The sequence below is a fragment of the Hirundo rustica genome, chromosome 19 (genome assembly GCF_015227805.2).
Source record: "Hirundo rustica isolate bHirRus1 chromosome 19, bHirRus1.pri.v3, whole genome shotgun sequence".
In the NCBI taxonomy this organism is placed as follows: domain Eukaryota; kingdom Metazoa; phylum Chordata; class Aves; order Passeriformes; family Hirundinidae; genus Hirundo; species Hirundo rustica.
The window spans coordinates 3,896,948-3,914,967 of NC_053468.1; the positions used below are offsets into that span (position 1 = coordinate 3,896,948).

At 45.0% G+C, this 18,020-nt stretch overlaps 1 protein-coding gene across 3 annotated transcripts in view; it reads left to right on the forward strand.

Moving 5' to 3' along the window:
* Positions 1 to 18,020, forward strand: part of SSH2 (slingshot protein phosphatase 2) — a 91,041-nt gene that overhangs the window by 17,018 nt on the left and 56,003 nt on the right. For all 3 annotated transcript variants that reach the window (XM_058422967.1, XM_040082174.2, XM_058422968.1), the window contains one exon: positions 11,511 to 11,554. In XM_058422967.1, the coding sequence (XP_058278950.1) occupies positions 11,511 to 11,554 (44 nt within the window). The remainder of the gene's footprint in view (positions 1 to 11,510; positions 11,555 to 18,020) is intronic.

Consider the following 18,020-nt stretch of genomic DNA (forward strand, 5'->3'; position numbering starts at 1 on the left):
CCCTCTCTCAGTTTAAGGACTTCTCTTGCACCCATTCACTGCCTGACCAGAGGATGGTGCCCCACAGGGCTCTCTCCCAGGGGAACAAGTGCCACCGAAAGTGGGTAGGGTCTCACCTGCCAGAAAAGGGCACACTTTCATTCACCCACTTGTCCTGGTAGGAGTCAAATTTCTCAGTGCCTTCACTGGGTGTGTTTTGTTTTTCTACTGAGCAAATACACATCATTGCTGGGTCAGACTGTTGATGTTTTGTGCGTAGTGAGACCATCCTCGTGGTCTGCATGTGCCGGCCTGTGTATGGCACTGGCCTCTCCTGGCAGACTGAGGGAGAGGGCTGGCTCCCTGTCCTAGTGCTGCTTTCGCTCTCCTGCCCACGGGCTCAGTGCCAAGGGAGCTGCCTGGGCCAGACCAGCCAGGCAGAGCCTGTGGAGGTGATTTTCTTTCGCTCATCCGTGTTGCTTTTCCAAATCCCGCATGGCCTATCTGGCTGTAATTGTAGCTCATTTAGAGCTGACCTCAAAGGCAAGTTCTCCTTTCCTCCCAGAAAGAGGAGGTTTTCGCATAAGGGCTTACTCTGGTTTAAGGCTGCTTTATCTTAGTATAACATAAACCTGTTTCTAGTTACCTTAAGGCAGAAAGCAGCTAGGGGATTTGGACTGGACTGGATGATTGATTCCTGCTGATTTAAGCAATCCATAAGGAGTGCCTTTTGCCCTTACCTAGCTAATCTTGATTTCCTTTTCTGGCACGGGCAGCAACAAGAACTTTACGCTGTCTCTTGCAGGGTGGGACAGAGTTCTGGGAAGTGCCATACTCTGAGTGTTGGTTTCTTCAGCTCTGCTCTTCAGGTGGTTATTTATGCAAGGCACTAGCCAAAGGGAAAGGAGAGTTTTAACTGGATTAACCTCAAGAAGAGAGTGTGGGGATTTAGGGATTAAAGAGCCAAAAGCAGCCAGCAATCAGTGACTTAAAATCTGCAGTAAAATAGCCAGTCTCTACAGACTGGGAATACAGCCCTTCCTTACCTGCACAACATTGAGATTGGCAGTGTTTTTACCTTTGAGATGTTGGAGAAGATGGTCTTAAGGATGCAGGGTTTGTGTAGGGTGTTTTCTCTGAAGACTTGTGTATAGATGGGAAATTGTTCACGACTTGCAACTCTTTAAAAAAAAAACTAGTGAAGGACTGAGTCCTCAGATGAGATCTCAAACCTGGCACTGGGAAGGTATGTTGGTGACTTGCTCCAATATAATGAGAACATCTGGTTTCCATAGACTTGTAACTCTTGTAGCTTCATGCACTTCCCTTTTACACCTTCCACCCTTGCCTTAAAGTGTTTCTGTCGTCCCATATATTTTTTTTCCACTGATGCTGTTATGTATCCCCTGCAGGGAAAATCCTGCTAGATTACCGGATTGATAGAAAGATTTGGAGGCGTGGGGGAGATCAACAAAAACCTGTTACTAAGGAGACACGAGTTTTAGCATTGAGTCTCTAATGGCCAGTCTGCCGAAGGGGAAACAGATGGCACAAAGGAGGCTGGGATTATACAGACAAGTACCACAGGGCTGCAAATCTGATGCATCCATTGAACTTCCTGGGGTCAGGCAAATCCAGGCTTGTGCCAAGACTAATGTGTTTCCTTTGCCTTTGGCACTTTGTTTGTGTCCTGTTAAAGGCCGTTCTGGACAGTGGGCTTCTGCCTCAAACCTTCCTGCCCCAGGGAAGGGCCAGATTTGGCTCAGAGTGAGGACAAGTGGCTGTGTGGAAGTGTCTCCCTTTGACAGGTCAAGCTGTACCCACTGCCAGTGGTTCTCCCTTCTTGAGATGGGGAAATAACCAAACATAGTGCTGCATTCTGCTTGAGTACAACTTTTCTCCTGTTACCGATGCACTCATGTAGAAAAGTAACTTCTATCCTGGGAGAATGGGAGGATGGATGGTGGCCACAGTCGCTCCCGGCTTTTGACAAAGCCTGGCCTTTATTGCAATGTAATATTTTGCAGAGGCTTAAGTTTCAAGAGCGGTGCTCCCAGCTGTGTGCTGCTTGCTGGGCTCCTGCTTCCCCAGCTCCTGCCTGCTCCGGAGGGACGTGACACGGCACCGCTGGTCTGGACAGAGCAGTGGGTAAATAAGCAAAGGCAAAATTCATCCTGGCTGAGGAGAAACAGCGCTGGAGTCACTTTTGCAAGAGGCTAATTAACATCTGGTTTTGCATTTAACTTTCAGGCTGGCCCTGGAGAGTATTGCAGTAAACAGGACACTGATTCGTTAATAATGGGAGAGTGCTAAATGACTACAGTGCTAGAATTAATAGCTTGACAGCATATCCTCTTCTCCTTTTCTCTCCTCCCACAGCAATTTGGACTGATACCCAAATAAACAATAACAAATAGATTTCTGGAGGAGCTGGCTGGGAGAAATAACAAAAGTCAAGGGGCACTCGTTATGCAACATTGTTCTGCTAGTATTTGACTCATCCAGAAAACCCTGTTCTCCTCCCTAGCTTCATTTTCCTTCTTTTTTTCCTTCTGCCTCTGTTGAGGAGGTGTTTGCTGCCTTGCTTTTGGTCCCTCAGAAACTCCCTCTGTCTTTGGAACTCCATTTGCTGTAGGCATGGAGTGCTGGAAGAGTGTAGGCAGCAACTACTGTAGAGAAACAGCGTGCGAGAGCCTATAAACCAGCTTGTGTCAGGCAAGAAAATTGCCCTGGCTTTAATTCCAACCACATGAGACTAATACCTGGGTGTATTTTGTGAAGAAGTGAGTGAATCTGAGTAATTTATAACCGTTACGTCCCAGTTCTAGCAGTGGCAGTCCCCTGCCAGAAGTGGGGCAGCTGGGAGGCTGTTGTGCACCCCGGGGATGGCGGATGTGAACAAGGAGTACGCTCTGTACCTTGTGATTCTCTCTGCGGTGTCTTGCCAGCGAATATCTTCAGGCGTTCCTTTCCCTCTACTCTCCACAGACTCTGCATTGTGTCCTGCATGCACAGAAAGCTGTCCCAGCAGTTCCTTTTGAAGTTTTGCCCTGAAACACTTGGGGGTTTTTCCTTACCCAAACGGAGGCTAGAGGTGAAGGGACTTTGCTGCCAATTCCTGTTCTGATCTAGAGTCTAAACTCCTGCTGTTAAAGCTCTACCAGCCACTTCTGTTCTAGATATGTCACTGCAATAGAGCAGAGCCTCCCCGGCTGTGCTCCTGCTTGAATCCAGGGTTACGCAATAGCAGCCTGCGAGTGCCAACGCAGATGCTGCTGCATCCAGACACGCCGTACAATGTAGTTGCTTGGATACCCTTTTTTTTTTGTTTTGTTTTGTTATCTTCCTCACAAATGCTAGGTAATAATTTGCAACTCGTAATTACACTGTTGAACACAGTTAAGCAATGTAAAGAATTTGAAATATTAATGAAATATTAATGATTTCCTCTCTTCTTTTTAAAGGCTGAGCATTGTGGAATTTGCTAAGACTGTGTGTTGCTCTGTTCTCCTCTGAGAATCTTTATTTCATCTTCATAAGTGTTAAATAACTTTCCCCTTTGAAAATATCTTTCATCCAGAAAATCATCTCTTAATTATTGATGCAATATGCCAAGATCCCTGAGTGGCCTGGCTGCTGGTGCTTTTATTTTGGGTAGGTCACGAAGATTTCTGCGCTGCTCCTAATTCTCTGTGTGTTCCTTACGTCAAGAGGAGATTTGACAGGGACTTGCAGGGATTGGATCTCAGAGGAGCTGAGTGGGTGAGAGTCTCCTGTAGCATTCTAGCAGAGAGAAGGATGCCTTTGTGTTACAGGCAGCCCCTGGGCTCTACAAGCTGGTGTAGGGTGAAGGTGCAGCTGAAATGTGTCTCAGGGATGGCTGCATGTGCTTCGATCTGTGGAATTTGAGGCAAGCTGTCAAAATGAAAATGCCTGGTTATGCTGCTGCTGAAAAGGAATTAGACTTTTAACAAGAGGGCTGTGCTGGCACAGCTTCATTTTATGGACACAGCTAGGACATAAGTAGGAGTGGTATCCAAGTAGCACTATTCTTGTTCCATTATGGGAAAAATAAATTTCACATATGTTGCAGGTGGATCAGCGTTGTTTTAGTGACCCTACTGTACATTCTGGAAATGTCAAAGCTCTGGAGTTACAACTTGATCAGAGCCCTAGAATAACTCCCTGATTTTTAATTGAGATAACTCCTGCAGGGATACAAATGAGCATGCACCAAGGTAAACTAGATGCTAACAGGAAGATGGCTGATTGCAGGACAAAGACCCTTCCCTTTGCTGTGTACCTCCCTTCCTTCCACCCTCCTCCTCCTAAAATAGCCTTTCAGCATGAGTGAAAACCACATACTTTCCTCTCTTAAAAACACTTTTAAATGTTTGTTTGTGTCAATGGGAAAGTAATTTAACCCAGGAGCTGGTGTTGTGCATCTGCTGTGTCTGATCTATGTCCTTATTTCTTGTAACGCTTTCCTATTGCTCATGGATGGTAAAAGAGTATCAGCTGCAGTTCCAGGTCTCCAACTTCCCTGCATATGGCTCATTAGCCAGTTTGCTTTTCAGGCTCCTTCAATCTTGTTTAATTCTAGCTTTTGCCACTTTTTTAATGCAGCAGTTGAGGTGAGTCTCTTTCTTTCCAGCTGGAAACAGGCCCAGCTTCTGAGGTGAAGATGTGAGCCCTGTGGGTGAGGAGGTGCATGGCCAGGGCTGCTCTGGAAGCTCTGGAGGGCATTGAGAGGTTGAGTAAGGTCTGTGTTTTAACAGGCAGTGACTGGAGAGAGTCTGAGGTGTGAATGTCCATCCTGCATAATAGCAGAGGGACAATTTCATGCATGTAAATGTGTCAGCCTGCATGAGTGGATAATGAACTGCTGCTCATTGTGGTAACCTATGGAGCTGGGATTTCATTTTAATCACAGACTGTTGGCTGTGTAGAAGCCCTGCCCTGAGATTCACCAGTGTACACATGCATATCTTTGACTTGTCTTAGTCAAACTGTACCCTTGACGTCAGCAACAGTTTCCAGTATGAAAACTGGAGTTCCAGTGCCTGTGCTTATACAGCCAGTGAGTCTTGTCACACTTGGCCCATTACCAGAAGCATTTGTTATTGTTCTAGAGAAAAAAATACTCCTAGATTCTAAGATTTCCAGTGGACTATATCACTAACTTTGCCTGAAAGGAGATTAAGCAGCTACATTTAGGGTTCTGGTAGGCATTAAATCCAGCAAAGCATCTAATTACATTAAATACCTGTCTTTTCTGTTGTACTTGAAGGGTGCTGAAAGGCCTTTTGAAAGTCAGGGGGAAGGTCTATTCAGGGAGACAATCGTTCTGCTGGGTTTTTTTCCTTATTGTGTGAAAGTGGCCAGAGTTTTAGAGAGAAGTTGCATTAATACACGTTTGATGTAGGGATATTTAAAGTGAATGTATGGGTGGGTTTTTTTGTTCCCCCTAGGTGGGTCTCTGATTAAGGCAAAAGCTGTTGTACTCCCCATCAGGCAGGCTGATTTCTCTGCAGAAATTCAGTTGACAGTAATCTGCTTTTTAATCTGCTCTTGTGGTGTAATGTAGCAGGCTATGTCACACTGTATTTCTCATCCTAATTCTTGTTGTACCAGTTGAAGGCTTGTAATTTTTGTCTTGAAGTGTCTGAGTTTTAGTTCTGCAGTTTTTAGTGAGTGCTAATCTAAACAAGGTTTGCATAAATATCTTTGCTCCAGCGGGAAGATGAAAGCTTTGATAAGGAACTTGTTTTTTTCTCTCTCCCAAGCACGAGCACAATGTCTTTGACCTAAATATACCAATTACTGCCATAGCAAAGTGATACAGAAAACAATCCAGAAGGAATGCCAGCCTCTGAATGAACACTTGGCTGCAGAAAGCTACTGCTTATGTGGAACCTCAAATCCAGAAGACATGTGAGGAGGAAAACAGCGTTCATTCAAAACATTTCATGCAAATAGTGAGGGGTGAGAGAGCAATGGCTGGAGAAATGCTTGTTTATCCCTTATCCCCATGGCTCAGGAGAGGTGAAAGCTCTATGCAAAACACAGTGCAGTTTCCCTCTTTCTCGTTTGTGGCCTGGTTTGCTCACCTTTTTGAAGAACTTTTCTGTCAAACTTAAAGACTTCCTGGTAGCAGCTTCCATGTGTTTGATGGCAGATACAAGTATTTCAAAAAGTAGCAGTGAGCTTCCTCTCTAGAGCATGCTAGGTGACTTTATTAATTAGTTTCATAAGTTCTACTCATGATTAAGGTTAACTACCTCCAGAGACCGTGGGAGTCTGAAGTGAACTGGTTTTCAGTTCAGCTTTGAGACCTGTCCTCTATTAGTGAGTACTTGCACATTGCTACCACACTGATGGTTTCCAAAATACACTGAGTAAATTGGTTCACACAAACTGCTGCAGATTTCTGGTTGTCCATGTTGCAGCTGTGGAACTTGCAGACTCTGGATGCCCATTTTTTTGGTGGCCAAGTGACCGTTTTTAAAGGCTCAAACTACTACTAGATATGGTCAGACTGGAAGTGGTACCTGGTACAGTTCTGCATCTCCCCTCAACCCCCAGTAAATTTGTGTGTAGTCTTGGGCTCCTTGCAAGAAAAAAGGGAACCTTTTATCACCCCAGGTTTTGGGGTCAGCCCTTGTTTCGTTTTCCCAGGCAGTGTTGTTGCTGGCACTTCAGCCATACTGCAAATGCAGCATGTGTGGGCTTTTTGCTCAACACAGTTTATTTAAGAGATTGATACAACTCAAGACTACTGCAGGAAAGTCCCTCTGCTACAGAGATGTGTAATAGATATTTGGCAGTGCGACTCAAACATGTGTCTTGCTTTGTTCCAGCAGATGATTTGAGATTATTGATAGGACCAGCTTTGTGCAGGGTCTGCTGTTGAACAGGGATCTGTCAAATATTTAATCTTGGAAGGCACTGAACTTCGGTTGTGTGCGATGTCCATGCACAGATCCTCATCCCTTGGACTTCATAAGCCTCTACTGAGCTGCTTCTTTGGGCATCTGGTGCCAGTTCCATGCAGATGTTGGGTACCCCAGGACATCCCCACTGTCACCACGTGCCTGTGTCAGGAGTTGAGCCCTAAGGAATCTGATTGTCCGATGGATGCTCCTGTCTCTGTGTGCCTTGTGCTGCATTAGAGGAGGGGCTGTGGCTGCAGCAGTGGCACCCTCTGCAAGACTTGACCAGACTGGGTTATCCATGTGTTGGGAAATAGTTGTGGGAGGGTGGCTTTTGTACTGACTTGCTTAATATTTGCTGGCACATGAGGAGAGCTCCCGTATGGAGAAGCGTGCAGTGCCCTGGGTGGCTGTAGCCCAAACAAAGGGACACTGGGACACTGCTGGATGCTGTGAGAAGAGCATTTGCGTGGTTTAACGAGTGGATCAGTGCCTGGTTGCACAGCCTCTGATTTGACTGAAGCAGCTGTCTTCTTCCCAGCAAAGGTCGTGTTCGGCTCAGAGGCACTTAGTTTGTGTCTGAACAACTGGATGGGATGTAGGCATGGAAAGAGTAGGCAGGGAGCTGGGAGACTGCTCATTTAATTGCAGTCCTTTGCTTTGTAGTTCTCCTTTGAGACTCAGTCCAAAGCTGTCCACATGGTGGACCTTTGACCACGTTAAGTGAAAAGCCCCTCTGATGGCATGGATACATCTGAATATTGCTGTGGGTTTGGGGGCAATCTATATTGACTAATTTTCTGTAATGTCTGTAGTGTTCACCTCACAGCTACAAGCAAGATGTTGACTTAAGGGGTGAAAACTCTCTAAATTGTTGGTGCTCTTTTGATATTTGCTGGCTGTGACCACTCACTCCTGATAAAAACGCTTCCCAGGCATTGTCTGTACAGTCAGGTATGTTGGCATAAAATCATACATAGCCAGCAGTTATTAAATGGGAATCCTTTTAAGGTTTGAAAGATGTATTTTTAGGGTGTAGTCTGTGTGAAATGTTCCTTGGTTAATAGAAATGTAGTGATTATTAGGCGCATGACTTAGGCTAATAATCATATCTTACAGTACGAGAACTTGCTGTGATGTTCCTGATGTTAAATCCAGGCAGACAGCTCCAGTCCCCGTACGTACAAGTGGAGATTGAATCTTGTTTATCATTACATCAGTCTGCAGAAAGGAGATTTATAAGAGGAGAATTGTTTGCGTGACATGGAGTGACTCCCATTGTATAGAAAAGAACAACACTCCAAAATTTCTCTCCTCTCCCTTGCCCTTTTGATGACAGATAGTTGGCAGCGGATCAAAGCACAAACAGGATTAATGTTTTGCATATTCTGTCCTACATGGCCTGAAAGGAGCAGAGATGGAATTTTTCATCTTTCACTTTAAACTGCATTTAATATCGTGGCCTAGTTTAGAGCTATGCGACTCATTCCTTCCATTTCCCCTGAGGCCTCTGTTTCTGGTCAAGGAAAGCAGGGCATGACTCCCTCTGGAGCTCATCAGTGCTGCTCAGCTTCCTCCTTCGTGCGGGCTGGAGGAGGAGGCTGGTTTGAGGCTGCAGCAATCCAGCATCAGGCATCTCCAAGGAGCGTTGGTGGGAGCTGCCATCTCTTGGGTCTGTCGCTGTGGTCACATCACGAGTGCTGCAGGGCACGGAGAACCCGGAGCTGGGGCAGCATCCTAAGTTCTTGCTACCCCCTGTGCAAAGGCAGCTGTGAAAGCTGGAGTGGTGTCACAGGTCACACCTCCAAGTGTCAGCAGTCACTATCCAAGGATGCTGTCCGAGCGTGCTGCTTCTCAAAGATGTCCTCGGAAAGGAATGTTGGAGCCGCGTCTTGGCTGATAAATTGTTGTGCTTTTTCGCTGGAAATGGCGAGAAAGCGTGGAGGTGCTGGCGTTAGGGGTCGTGTCAGTGCTGGAGCCGTGTCCCCTTGGATCCTGTTCCTCCCCGGAGCGGCGCCGGGGCGGGCACATCCCTGTCCTGCCCTCCCCTCTAGCGGGAGGAAGCGTCACTGCAGCCGCTCGGGCTCCGGACGGGCACCGGGGGGATGTTCTGTGCCTGCAGGATTTTATAGTGAGTGACCACAGCACAGCGGGAATGGCAGCAGCGCCTTGGGGTGGGATATGTGAAATACGGGAGCGTTGGCTGTGTCTTCTTTCACGCCCTCTGTCTGTGGATGCATTTGCAGAGGGGGCAGTGGATGGGGTGAAGGTGGTTCAGATACCTGAATCCGACCACTCTGTAAATCCAAAACATGAGGTCCAGGGAAGGAGTAGGCTGCAGGCTGGTCAGAGTAGCTGATGAGAAGAGGAGGAGGCTGCTGAAGGTTAGTTTTGTTCCAGACAGCTCCCAGGTACTGGCAATGGGTCTCTTGCTCAAATCACACTTGTCTACAGTTGTTTTCATGGTCAGTGATATTCTGAGTGAATGTGCTCCTCACACAAACATTTATGTCTGGTATCAAAGAGATGTAAGAACTTCAGCAGAGACAGATGGTGATTAATTGGGCCATGTCTGGCCTCCTCCACACTGAGCTCCTGAGGGCTGAATTTTGAGGGGAGCTGAGATAATGATCTATATACTTCAGGATCTTCTCCTGTCATTTGTGGAACTTTTGGCTATGGCACACCAGGCTTGCCAATTGCTGTGACAAGGATTTTTCTTGGCAGGTAGAAATGGCCGTTCATTATAATACTAAAAATGTTTGCATAGCTTGAGTTCCTGAGCAGCACAAACGAGACTTCAAGGGCTCTTTCAATTGTTTTGCCTTACTGTGGAGTTTGAGGAACTTGTTTTCTAGCTGAATATACACTTTTTATTCAAAACCCCCATCATGGCTTTAGCAATTCTACATGTAATGAAACAGCTTCCCCTCTCTTCTGACCTCTTTCTCTTGCTCCCCCAAGTCAACTTGTTGTAAACCCACAGGGAACTCAATTGCAGCTTATGTTCTGACAGGATTGCCTGCACTTTCCAGTGCTGGGGTGAGAAATGAAAGTACAGTGTCCTGGAAAATGCTGGTAATTGGGATTACAAATCTTCAAGGACTTGGCTCCCTGGCCTTAAGAAGCTGCTTCTGCTCCCATGGCTGCTTTTCATCTGCATTCTCTGAATGATGCAACAGCTTCTTTGCTGTTGACTGTGGTGTTTTCATCTGGAAGGGGTCAGGAATGCTACTTCCCTTATCAAGCTGCTGAGCCAATTCTCAGGTATGATGAGTAGAAGGCATTCCTGCCAGCTTTTGTTTGGTGTAGATGGTCTGCAGGTTTTAGCTTGAATCTGTGGTTTCAGGTGGCTCCAAGTGAAGAACTTGGTGGTGCAGTGGTGCTCTAGTCCTGTTCTTAGAAATAGAAGACCAGTAGCAAGGAGCGTTGTCTAGTTATTCTCATATATCACAGATCCAGATCATTGAAATAATGAGAAAGAATATCCAGCAGGAGCATCTGCATTTTAGTCTGATTAAAAAGTGAACTAAACTGGACCTTTGCATCCAAGTAAGCACAAAGAGTTCAGAGGAGCTGTACAGCCTCCCCTGGGGTTGTTTATGGGAGAACATCATTGGAGCCTGTTGCGGAGGAGTCTGGGCCAGGGACAGTGCTGGGAACGAGAGCACTGTCACTGTGTCACTGCAAATTCAGCTTCACCCTTGTGTGAAACACTCTTGAGTGGCAAAGGTCTCTTGCAACCACCTTGCTGGTTGTGGCTTGAAAAACTCACCACGCCAAAGGAGACCTGCAGGAGGGAAGCCCAGAGCAACCAAGAACAAAATTATCTCCTTCCTTTCTCTGTCTGAACTTTGGTTTTCATGGGATGCCCCTGCCCTGACAAAACCCTTGGTGTGTTTTAAAATGCTTTTTCCCTGTGGACCTGCTCAAACATAGTATGTTCTCATTAATACAACAGATCCTTTACCCTATCTCCAGTGCCTGGCAGGGCGTATGTAAATGTACTCTGAAGCAGAATTAATTGCTGAGATCTCTCTTCTGAGGTATTGCTTTGGGCTGTAGTAGGTAGGCCTAGTAAAATTCCACAGCACATTAGAGATTTTGCATATTAATATCTCTAAAGCAGCATAATATGTCAAATTTCTCCTTTCTGGTCATATCTGTGCTCACTCAGTCTGATTTGTCAGGTTTATTACATGCTGGTTTTGTGGATTTTTACACTTGATTGCTGACACTGGACTATGAATTAATATGATCTCCATAAAGGTAATAAAACCCCAGAGATTTTTGCCGAGAAGTGAACTATGTATTTGGCTCTTGGCCTGCCATGTTTGGCAGGGGTCACTGGAAGTCCGTGCAAAAGCATGCAAAATCCTGCAGGGGCAAAAATTCCTGTAACGCTGAGTTTTGAAAAGGCTTTTGAGAGAACGTGAAGTGACAGCTGAGCAGAAAGTGAGTTCCTCTCTAGTGACAGCTGCATGCAGGAGCAGAGAGAATTCCCCTTGTCTTACACAATCAAACCAGTGAAATGCAAGCCTTTGCTTTCTACGTGTATTAAAGGATATTAATGGTTTTCTCCTTTCCTTATGTATGCAGGAGGCAGACAGTGGGGAAGAAGAATGCCGGTCCCAACCCAGAAGGTAAGATTGTCACTCGAGGCTCACAAGAGTCCTTGAGGATGCCTTGCTCTGTGGAATGTTCCACAGGGCTTTTGTTCTTCCTCTGGCTTGTCCTGCAAACAACGCATCACTTTCTGCCTGTTGTTGGTCTTGCACAACTTTCTTAAATGAGCCTTACTGAAAAATGGGTTCTAGTAAAGGGTGTGCTGCAGCAGGAAATGGGAAAAATCAGATTGCACACTAAAAAAAAAATACGGGAAACAGTTGGCAAAGATGTCAGTGCATATATTCTCCAAACTGCTGCTTCTGTAGCTCCCTCCAGTGTCCTGTTGCTTCTCAGGATTTAATCCACCACCAGAGTATTCTGAGAGGCATAACCAGACTAATAAACTCTTGTTCTCTGGTTTTGTTTAATTGGGATTGTTTTGCAGGGAGATGTTCGCCTCGTGTAAATACTGATTTCAGTTGCTTCAGGACGAATTTTTTTGGTAAATGTTATTTGCTCAAAAATAAACATTGAAACTCAGCTGATTGAATGGTGACAAGTAATGGTGATTTTTATAATGTAGGTGTAGTCTGCAGGGTAAGACTTCATGGGATCCTGTAAGCTTTGTCTCCTTTACTCTAAGCCATCAAAAGAATTATTTCAGCTGAACCAAATAAAAGCAGAAATTGTATATATCAGGTGACTTCTTCAATGGCAGGAACACTTTTTGGCTTAAAATGTTGCCGTCAGATTTTGTGAAAGGCTTCAGATTCCCTCCAGAGGGAGTAAAGGGGAAGTGAAGGTGAAATGGTTATGAGCTCTCTGACTGTTACGGTTCTTTGCTTAATGGTGTTTGTGTGAGTAGGTAGCAACAGAAGCCGTAATATCTAGTATTTAAAATACTTGAATGAGATCTGGGCTCTGTGTTTTGGGGCCAACTTGGATGAATCTGCATAAGAAAAAGCTGTTCTGTTTGCACATTCCCATGATCTCACTGTAGTTCTGTGATTCTGTGGCTCAGGGAAGGTGACTGACTTGTTTACTTCAGTCTTCTAGCCCTAAATGATGATTTAAGAATTGCTGTTTCTTCACTTTTAGCTTTCATGAGTGAGAGGAAAGCTGGAAAGCACAATTCCCGAAGGCTCAAACTGAACTCAGCTAAACTCCAATTTTTCATTTCACTCTTGGCCTTCCAGCAGTCACAAGATCAACTCATGACTTGATCTCAGTATACATAATGTATTGGAAGGGATGGGAGGTATTTAATTGTTGTGGGCACTTAGCAACCATTGTAGGTTAGGTCTGAAACAAGCATTTTTTTAATATATTTGAAATAACTTCCTGGGGTAGGAAATGACAACCTGCTGTTGATGTGGTGATCCGAGCTCTGTGACTCCTGTTACTGGGGTCACAGAGCTAACTAAAACCAAACTCCTTCTGGGGGAAAACAAGGGGGTGGGTGTTAAATGTGTTTGATTACAGTAGGATAAAAATAATAGAGTCGAATGGGGTAAGCAGTGAACCTGGAGTCCTGCTGTGGAGGAGCAGCAGATGTCCATAAACAGTTCCTGAGTATATTTAATGCCCACTTTTCATGAGAACATAACACGTAGCAGCTATTAAAAATCCAGACAGTAAAAAGGCTACCGATTGAGTTTGGCTTAGAAGGAAAGGTGTGTTTCCAGCTGCAGTGTCACTCAGGTAGTGCTCTGCAGTAGCCTGACATTCCTCACTGCCTGCCTGGGCAGGGCCCAGTTCTCCTGAGGCTTCATTCAGGTGACCTGGCTGCAGCTCCACTCAGTGGTCAGTGTTTGGGGTGAGATTTTTTTTTTTTTTTTTTTTTTGCTGTTTGTAAAATTCTTCTGATGAGGAGACCTTTTGTCTCCTGCGGTCATGGAAAATGTGTTCACATGCTACATCAGCGTGTCAGGCATCGGGCATGTCCAAACTCATCCTGTTAACTGGACATTGAAGCCAGGAGTACAGCTGTGGTAGGACTAAATGTGTGTTTGCATAAATAAAATAACTTTTCAAAGGTTATTAAATATATTTTAATGCACAAAGGTGTTAATGCTTGCAAAGGAGTTAGTGAAGACCTAAGCATAAGCACATGGACTTGTTTGGTGTCAGAAGATTTTTGCAGTGGTCAGTCTTGACAATCATTGGGTAGAGCCTTTATTTCCACTCCTGTGTCCCCATGTCTCTGCACAGCCTGGGGATTGCTGTCTCAGAAGAAATGTTACACTCAGACCCAGCTCAACAGCACTGCTAATCCTGTGGTTAGCAAAACCTAGATAGCTTCTTGTGTTAGGTTTCTGCTGTTTATCTTTCCTCCCTGATGAGGTATGGGATATATATTGAGGTGAGGGGGAACATGCAGGGAAGCCTGGCAGCAGGACAGCAGGAGGGACAGTGTTTGTTGAGCAGAGACTATGAGGAGCAGCAGACTAAAATATCCTCCGAAGAGGCAGAGAAATAAGTTAGAAAGAGAAGTTTAAACTTGTAGGTGATTACATCAAGATCACCATACTTGAATGAAATTATCTGTCTGTTTGCTGACTTGTGCTTTTTAAGGTCTAACACCAGAGAGGCCTGTGATTGCCTGGACTGGGTCTCACAGAGAAGGGAGAACTGTGTGAAAATGTTGTTTAAACATAAACCTGCTCTACAGAGCATTCAAATGACCTGACAAGTCTGCGCTCGCCAATACCATCACGGACTGAGGAGCTTTTTGCTTTGGGAATTAGCAGAATCTGATTACAACTTTTGTCTAAAAGATGGAAAGAGCTATCAGAGTGCAGAAAGAGAGTTCCTGTGTACTCTGCAGTCATCCTTGGAAAGGTGCTTGAAATGGCATTTCCTGTCAAACTCTTTTGTGTTGATGCAGAGAGGAATGGTTTGTATCCCTGCTGAGGAAAGTACTTGGGTATAGTGAACACAGATCTGATTTCTATAAATATTTCTATCCATTATTAAAAACCCCAGCAAGTTAATGTTGCCAATACCTGAAGCTGAACAAATAGGTGAAACCAGCTTGGTTTCTGCAATATTTTTTCTCACACCCAAGCTCTGCTCTGGGGGAAGCCCAGGGAAGCTCTCTGTGTCCAGCTGTAGCAGTGACCGTTCATGCACTTTATGGGTGAGATCCCCAAAGCCCTGACACCGATCCAGGTTCTTGCTCTGGAATCCCTGATCGAGCCAGTCCCTGTCACTCTTGGCTAATGGAACCGAGACAGTGCTGCATAAGCAGATGTCCTGACAAATCTATTTATTACATTTATTACCTTCATAGCTATGTTCTGACATTTTTATTAGGCTGTCTGGAGGCTGTGGAGCTAAACTGGCCTGCACATCTGTCCTGTCCCCAGACGTGCTGCTGCCACACTGAATACACTCTTAATGGAGCATCTGAGTTAACGAGCTCTTTGCAGTATCCCGAGGTTGTTAAAATTTACCTAAAACGCACATGTATTGAGCTGTGAGTTGTGTTTACACCCGCTGAGGTATTGACATTCAGGTTTTGTGTGCTCTGTGCCAAGGTTGCAAGTATTCAGCATCTTTGTTTTGCTGACAAACGATATCTCCGGGCCCGGGGCAGCAGCAGTGCTGCAGCTGCATTGGATTTGCTGTCAGGATCTGCCGCTTGCTTTTTGGGTTTCATCTTTTAAATGGTGCCTCTATTTCCAAACCATCATGATTTTACTACTTCTGTGTGCCTTGAAAGTGCTGTGGTTGCTGAAATGCAGCATTTGGGGCTGCTCAGTAACTGCTGCATATAAAATTGTGTGAGCTGTATTCTGTAGCAAGGCTGCCAGGGACTTGAGAGGGAGTCTTTGAACTTTTATGGTCTGACAGTGGTTCAGACTAAAGTCCATTTGTTCAGGTAAAGCTGAGGAGCCTGTCGTTCCCTTCAGGTACCACAGAAAGTGATTACATCCTGCTTGAAATCTGGGGCTTGTTACCTGAAAATGTTCTCAGAAAGTGCTTGTCCTCCCCTCTTCAAGTGGAGGCAAGAGTGTGGTATTAAATTATAATTTACAAAGAAAAAAACCCCCACACCTTTTGCAGCACAAGTATGGTTACCTTCTGGTTTGTTTTTTGTAGTCAAAATAGTTCCTTCCAGGAGTGAACTGGGAAGGGAAGCAAATCAGATTATTGCCGTGATAACAGTTGGATGTGCCAAGTTGCCTCAAGGTCTCAAGCTGTGAGTAAATACCTTTGTTTTAGGAGCAGAAGACCACAGTCTGATGCAGGAGCTGATGGTTTATAGAGGTATAAAAGTTGCTTTTCAAAGAGTAAGTGGAATTGGTACATGTGCTTCCTTCTGCAGGGCAGCAGCTCAATAAACTGTGAGCCAACCCGTTTGATTTTTAAACTGAGACCTGTTGTAAAATGTGTGTTAGTCCCTGTGAGAAATGGGGGGCTGATTGTGTGATGCTGAACTGTGTGCACTTCCAAAGGCTCATTCACATTCCACGCTCAGATGTAGGGATCTGCAGCATGCTGTAACTTTTGGAGATGTGTGTCATCACCTTTTGGTGCTCCTGTGGCAGGTCCCTGCTGCTCCTGGTTATCCTTAAAACCTGTCTGGTGTTACAGGAGACACTTCCAAAAGCCGTGTGTGAGAGTTCTGGCAGTGAAACCTTCTTTGTGCTGCCTTTCCTTGCCGCTGCAGCTGCCAAACATTTACTCTGTTGGTACTTGAACAGTAGCTGGGTCTTTAATAGGTGTGCAAGACAGTTTGTTAACTCCAGTTCTTGAGTAAGAAGGGGCTGTGTGTGTGCTATACAGGAAAACGTGTGTTTATCCGTGCTGGAGATTGCTAAGCTCTTGTAGTATGAACCTTATCTTTAGAATGTGTTTCCTGAATTCATCTTTCTGTCTTTCCTTTCGGTGACAGCTCAGCCTCTCTCTGGCATTTGCTACAGCTGCTTGAGGAGAGTGTAATGCTGAGATAAAGAACAGCTCTGGTCATCTGCCAGCTCTGCTGACCACCAGAAAAAGTTCTGTGGGCCTTAATTCAATACAGTGGCCTTCATTTTTGAGTACCAGCTCTTTTATCACCAAACTGTGAGCAAAGCTATTGAACTGGCAGTAAAATTTGGGTTTATTAGATTAGGAACAGGTATCTGCAGGGTTGGAGGGTTGGTTCACTGCAAGGTCTGTGTTTGTGGTTGCAACATGTTCAGTCCAGTCCGATGACATACCTGTGGATCACAATAATGTGTGAGATGATTTCAGGTGTGATCTTCAGGCTGAAGGATCAAGCAGAGTAATATCATTGCATTGCCAAATTACCAGGTAAACACAGGGAGCTCGCTCAAAATCTGAATGCTTATGAAAAGTGGTTAGAATTTGTCATTCTAAGCGTGTGAAGAGAGGAGAATGAGGAACAGGGCAAGAACAAGCTGGGAAGTAAAAGGAATGAAGGTGGGTCAGATCCTTCAGCTACCAAAAGGGTCTGGAGTCCAGAACAGCTGCTCCCATGCACTTGTGCTTCTTCAGAGGGTCACAGAGGAGGGGCTGACCAGGAGGTGCTTTAAGGATTCCATACGTGCTTCTGGCTCCTGCTGAGCACAAGCCAGGTGCTCTAAGCTAAAGGAATAGAAAGGGAAACTGAAATTCCCTTTCCTGGTGAGACACTTCCACAAGATTTTAAAGTTAAACATGAATCTTCAGAGTTTTCAGCATTTCAAGGACTTCAGACACTTAGATGAATTTTGATAGTCTGAGCCAGGGTTTCTGGACTCATTGCCATTCAGCTAGTTGGTGTCTTTGCATCAAAAACATTCCTTTATAAAATTGGGTGAGTGAATGGTTGGACAGTTGGGAGGATTTAGATCTTTCTTTTCCACAGGTCACTTAAATAATACATTACCGACACTGGTGTTGCTTGCTGAGAGCAGACATTGCCGCTTGTGTCCCATTTCCTGCTCAGGTCCCTTCAGTCATCTTCGCTTCAGGCTCTGTAAAAAAAGGTGTAATTGAGCATTGGCCTCTCCATGTCAGACCCTGTAAGATTTAATGATAAGTAAACTATACAGTGATTGGATGTGGGGCTGGTGAGGGAAGGGTTTAATGAACTGATAATATTGCAAAATAGGTGTTGAATTCTCGACTAGGCAGCCTAATCATCAATCACGATGGGCAGCTGACCAAAGGGCTTTAAAAGCAGGGGTTTGTTCTTTCAGTGATGCTTATCTCCCTACCCCTGTACTTGTCTGATTTCTTTGCTCAGGAACTGGAAACAGAAATACTCTTTGACAGCTTAAATAACCAAATTTAGAATGTGGCTTCCTGTTCTGACTGGTTCTTCAGGATTAAAGTACAGTTTTGCGTGCTTTCCCTGTTCCTGCCTTCCCCCCTGCCTTTTTTTTTTTTTTTTTTTTTAATTTTTGTTTTGTTTTAACTAGATATGGGCTCCTTTATAATTACTTGGTTAAGATCCCCAGTCTGTGTGTAATCCAGCTGGTGTATGTAAGCTCTGCCTTGGTGGGTGGT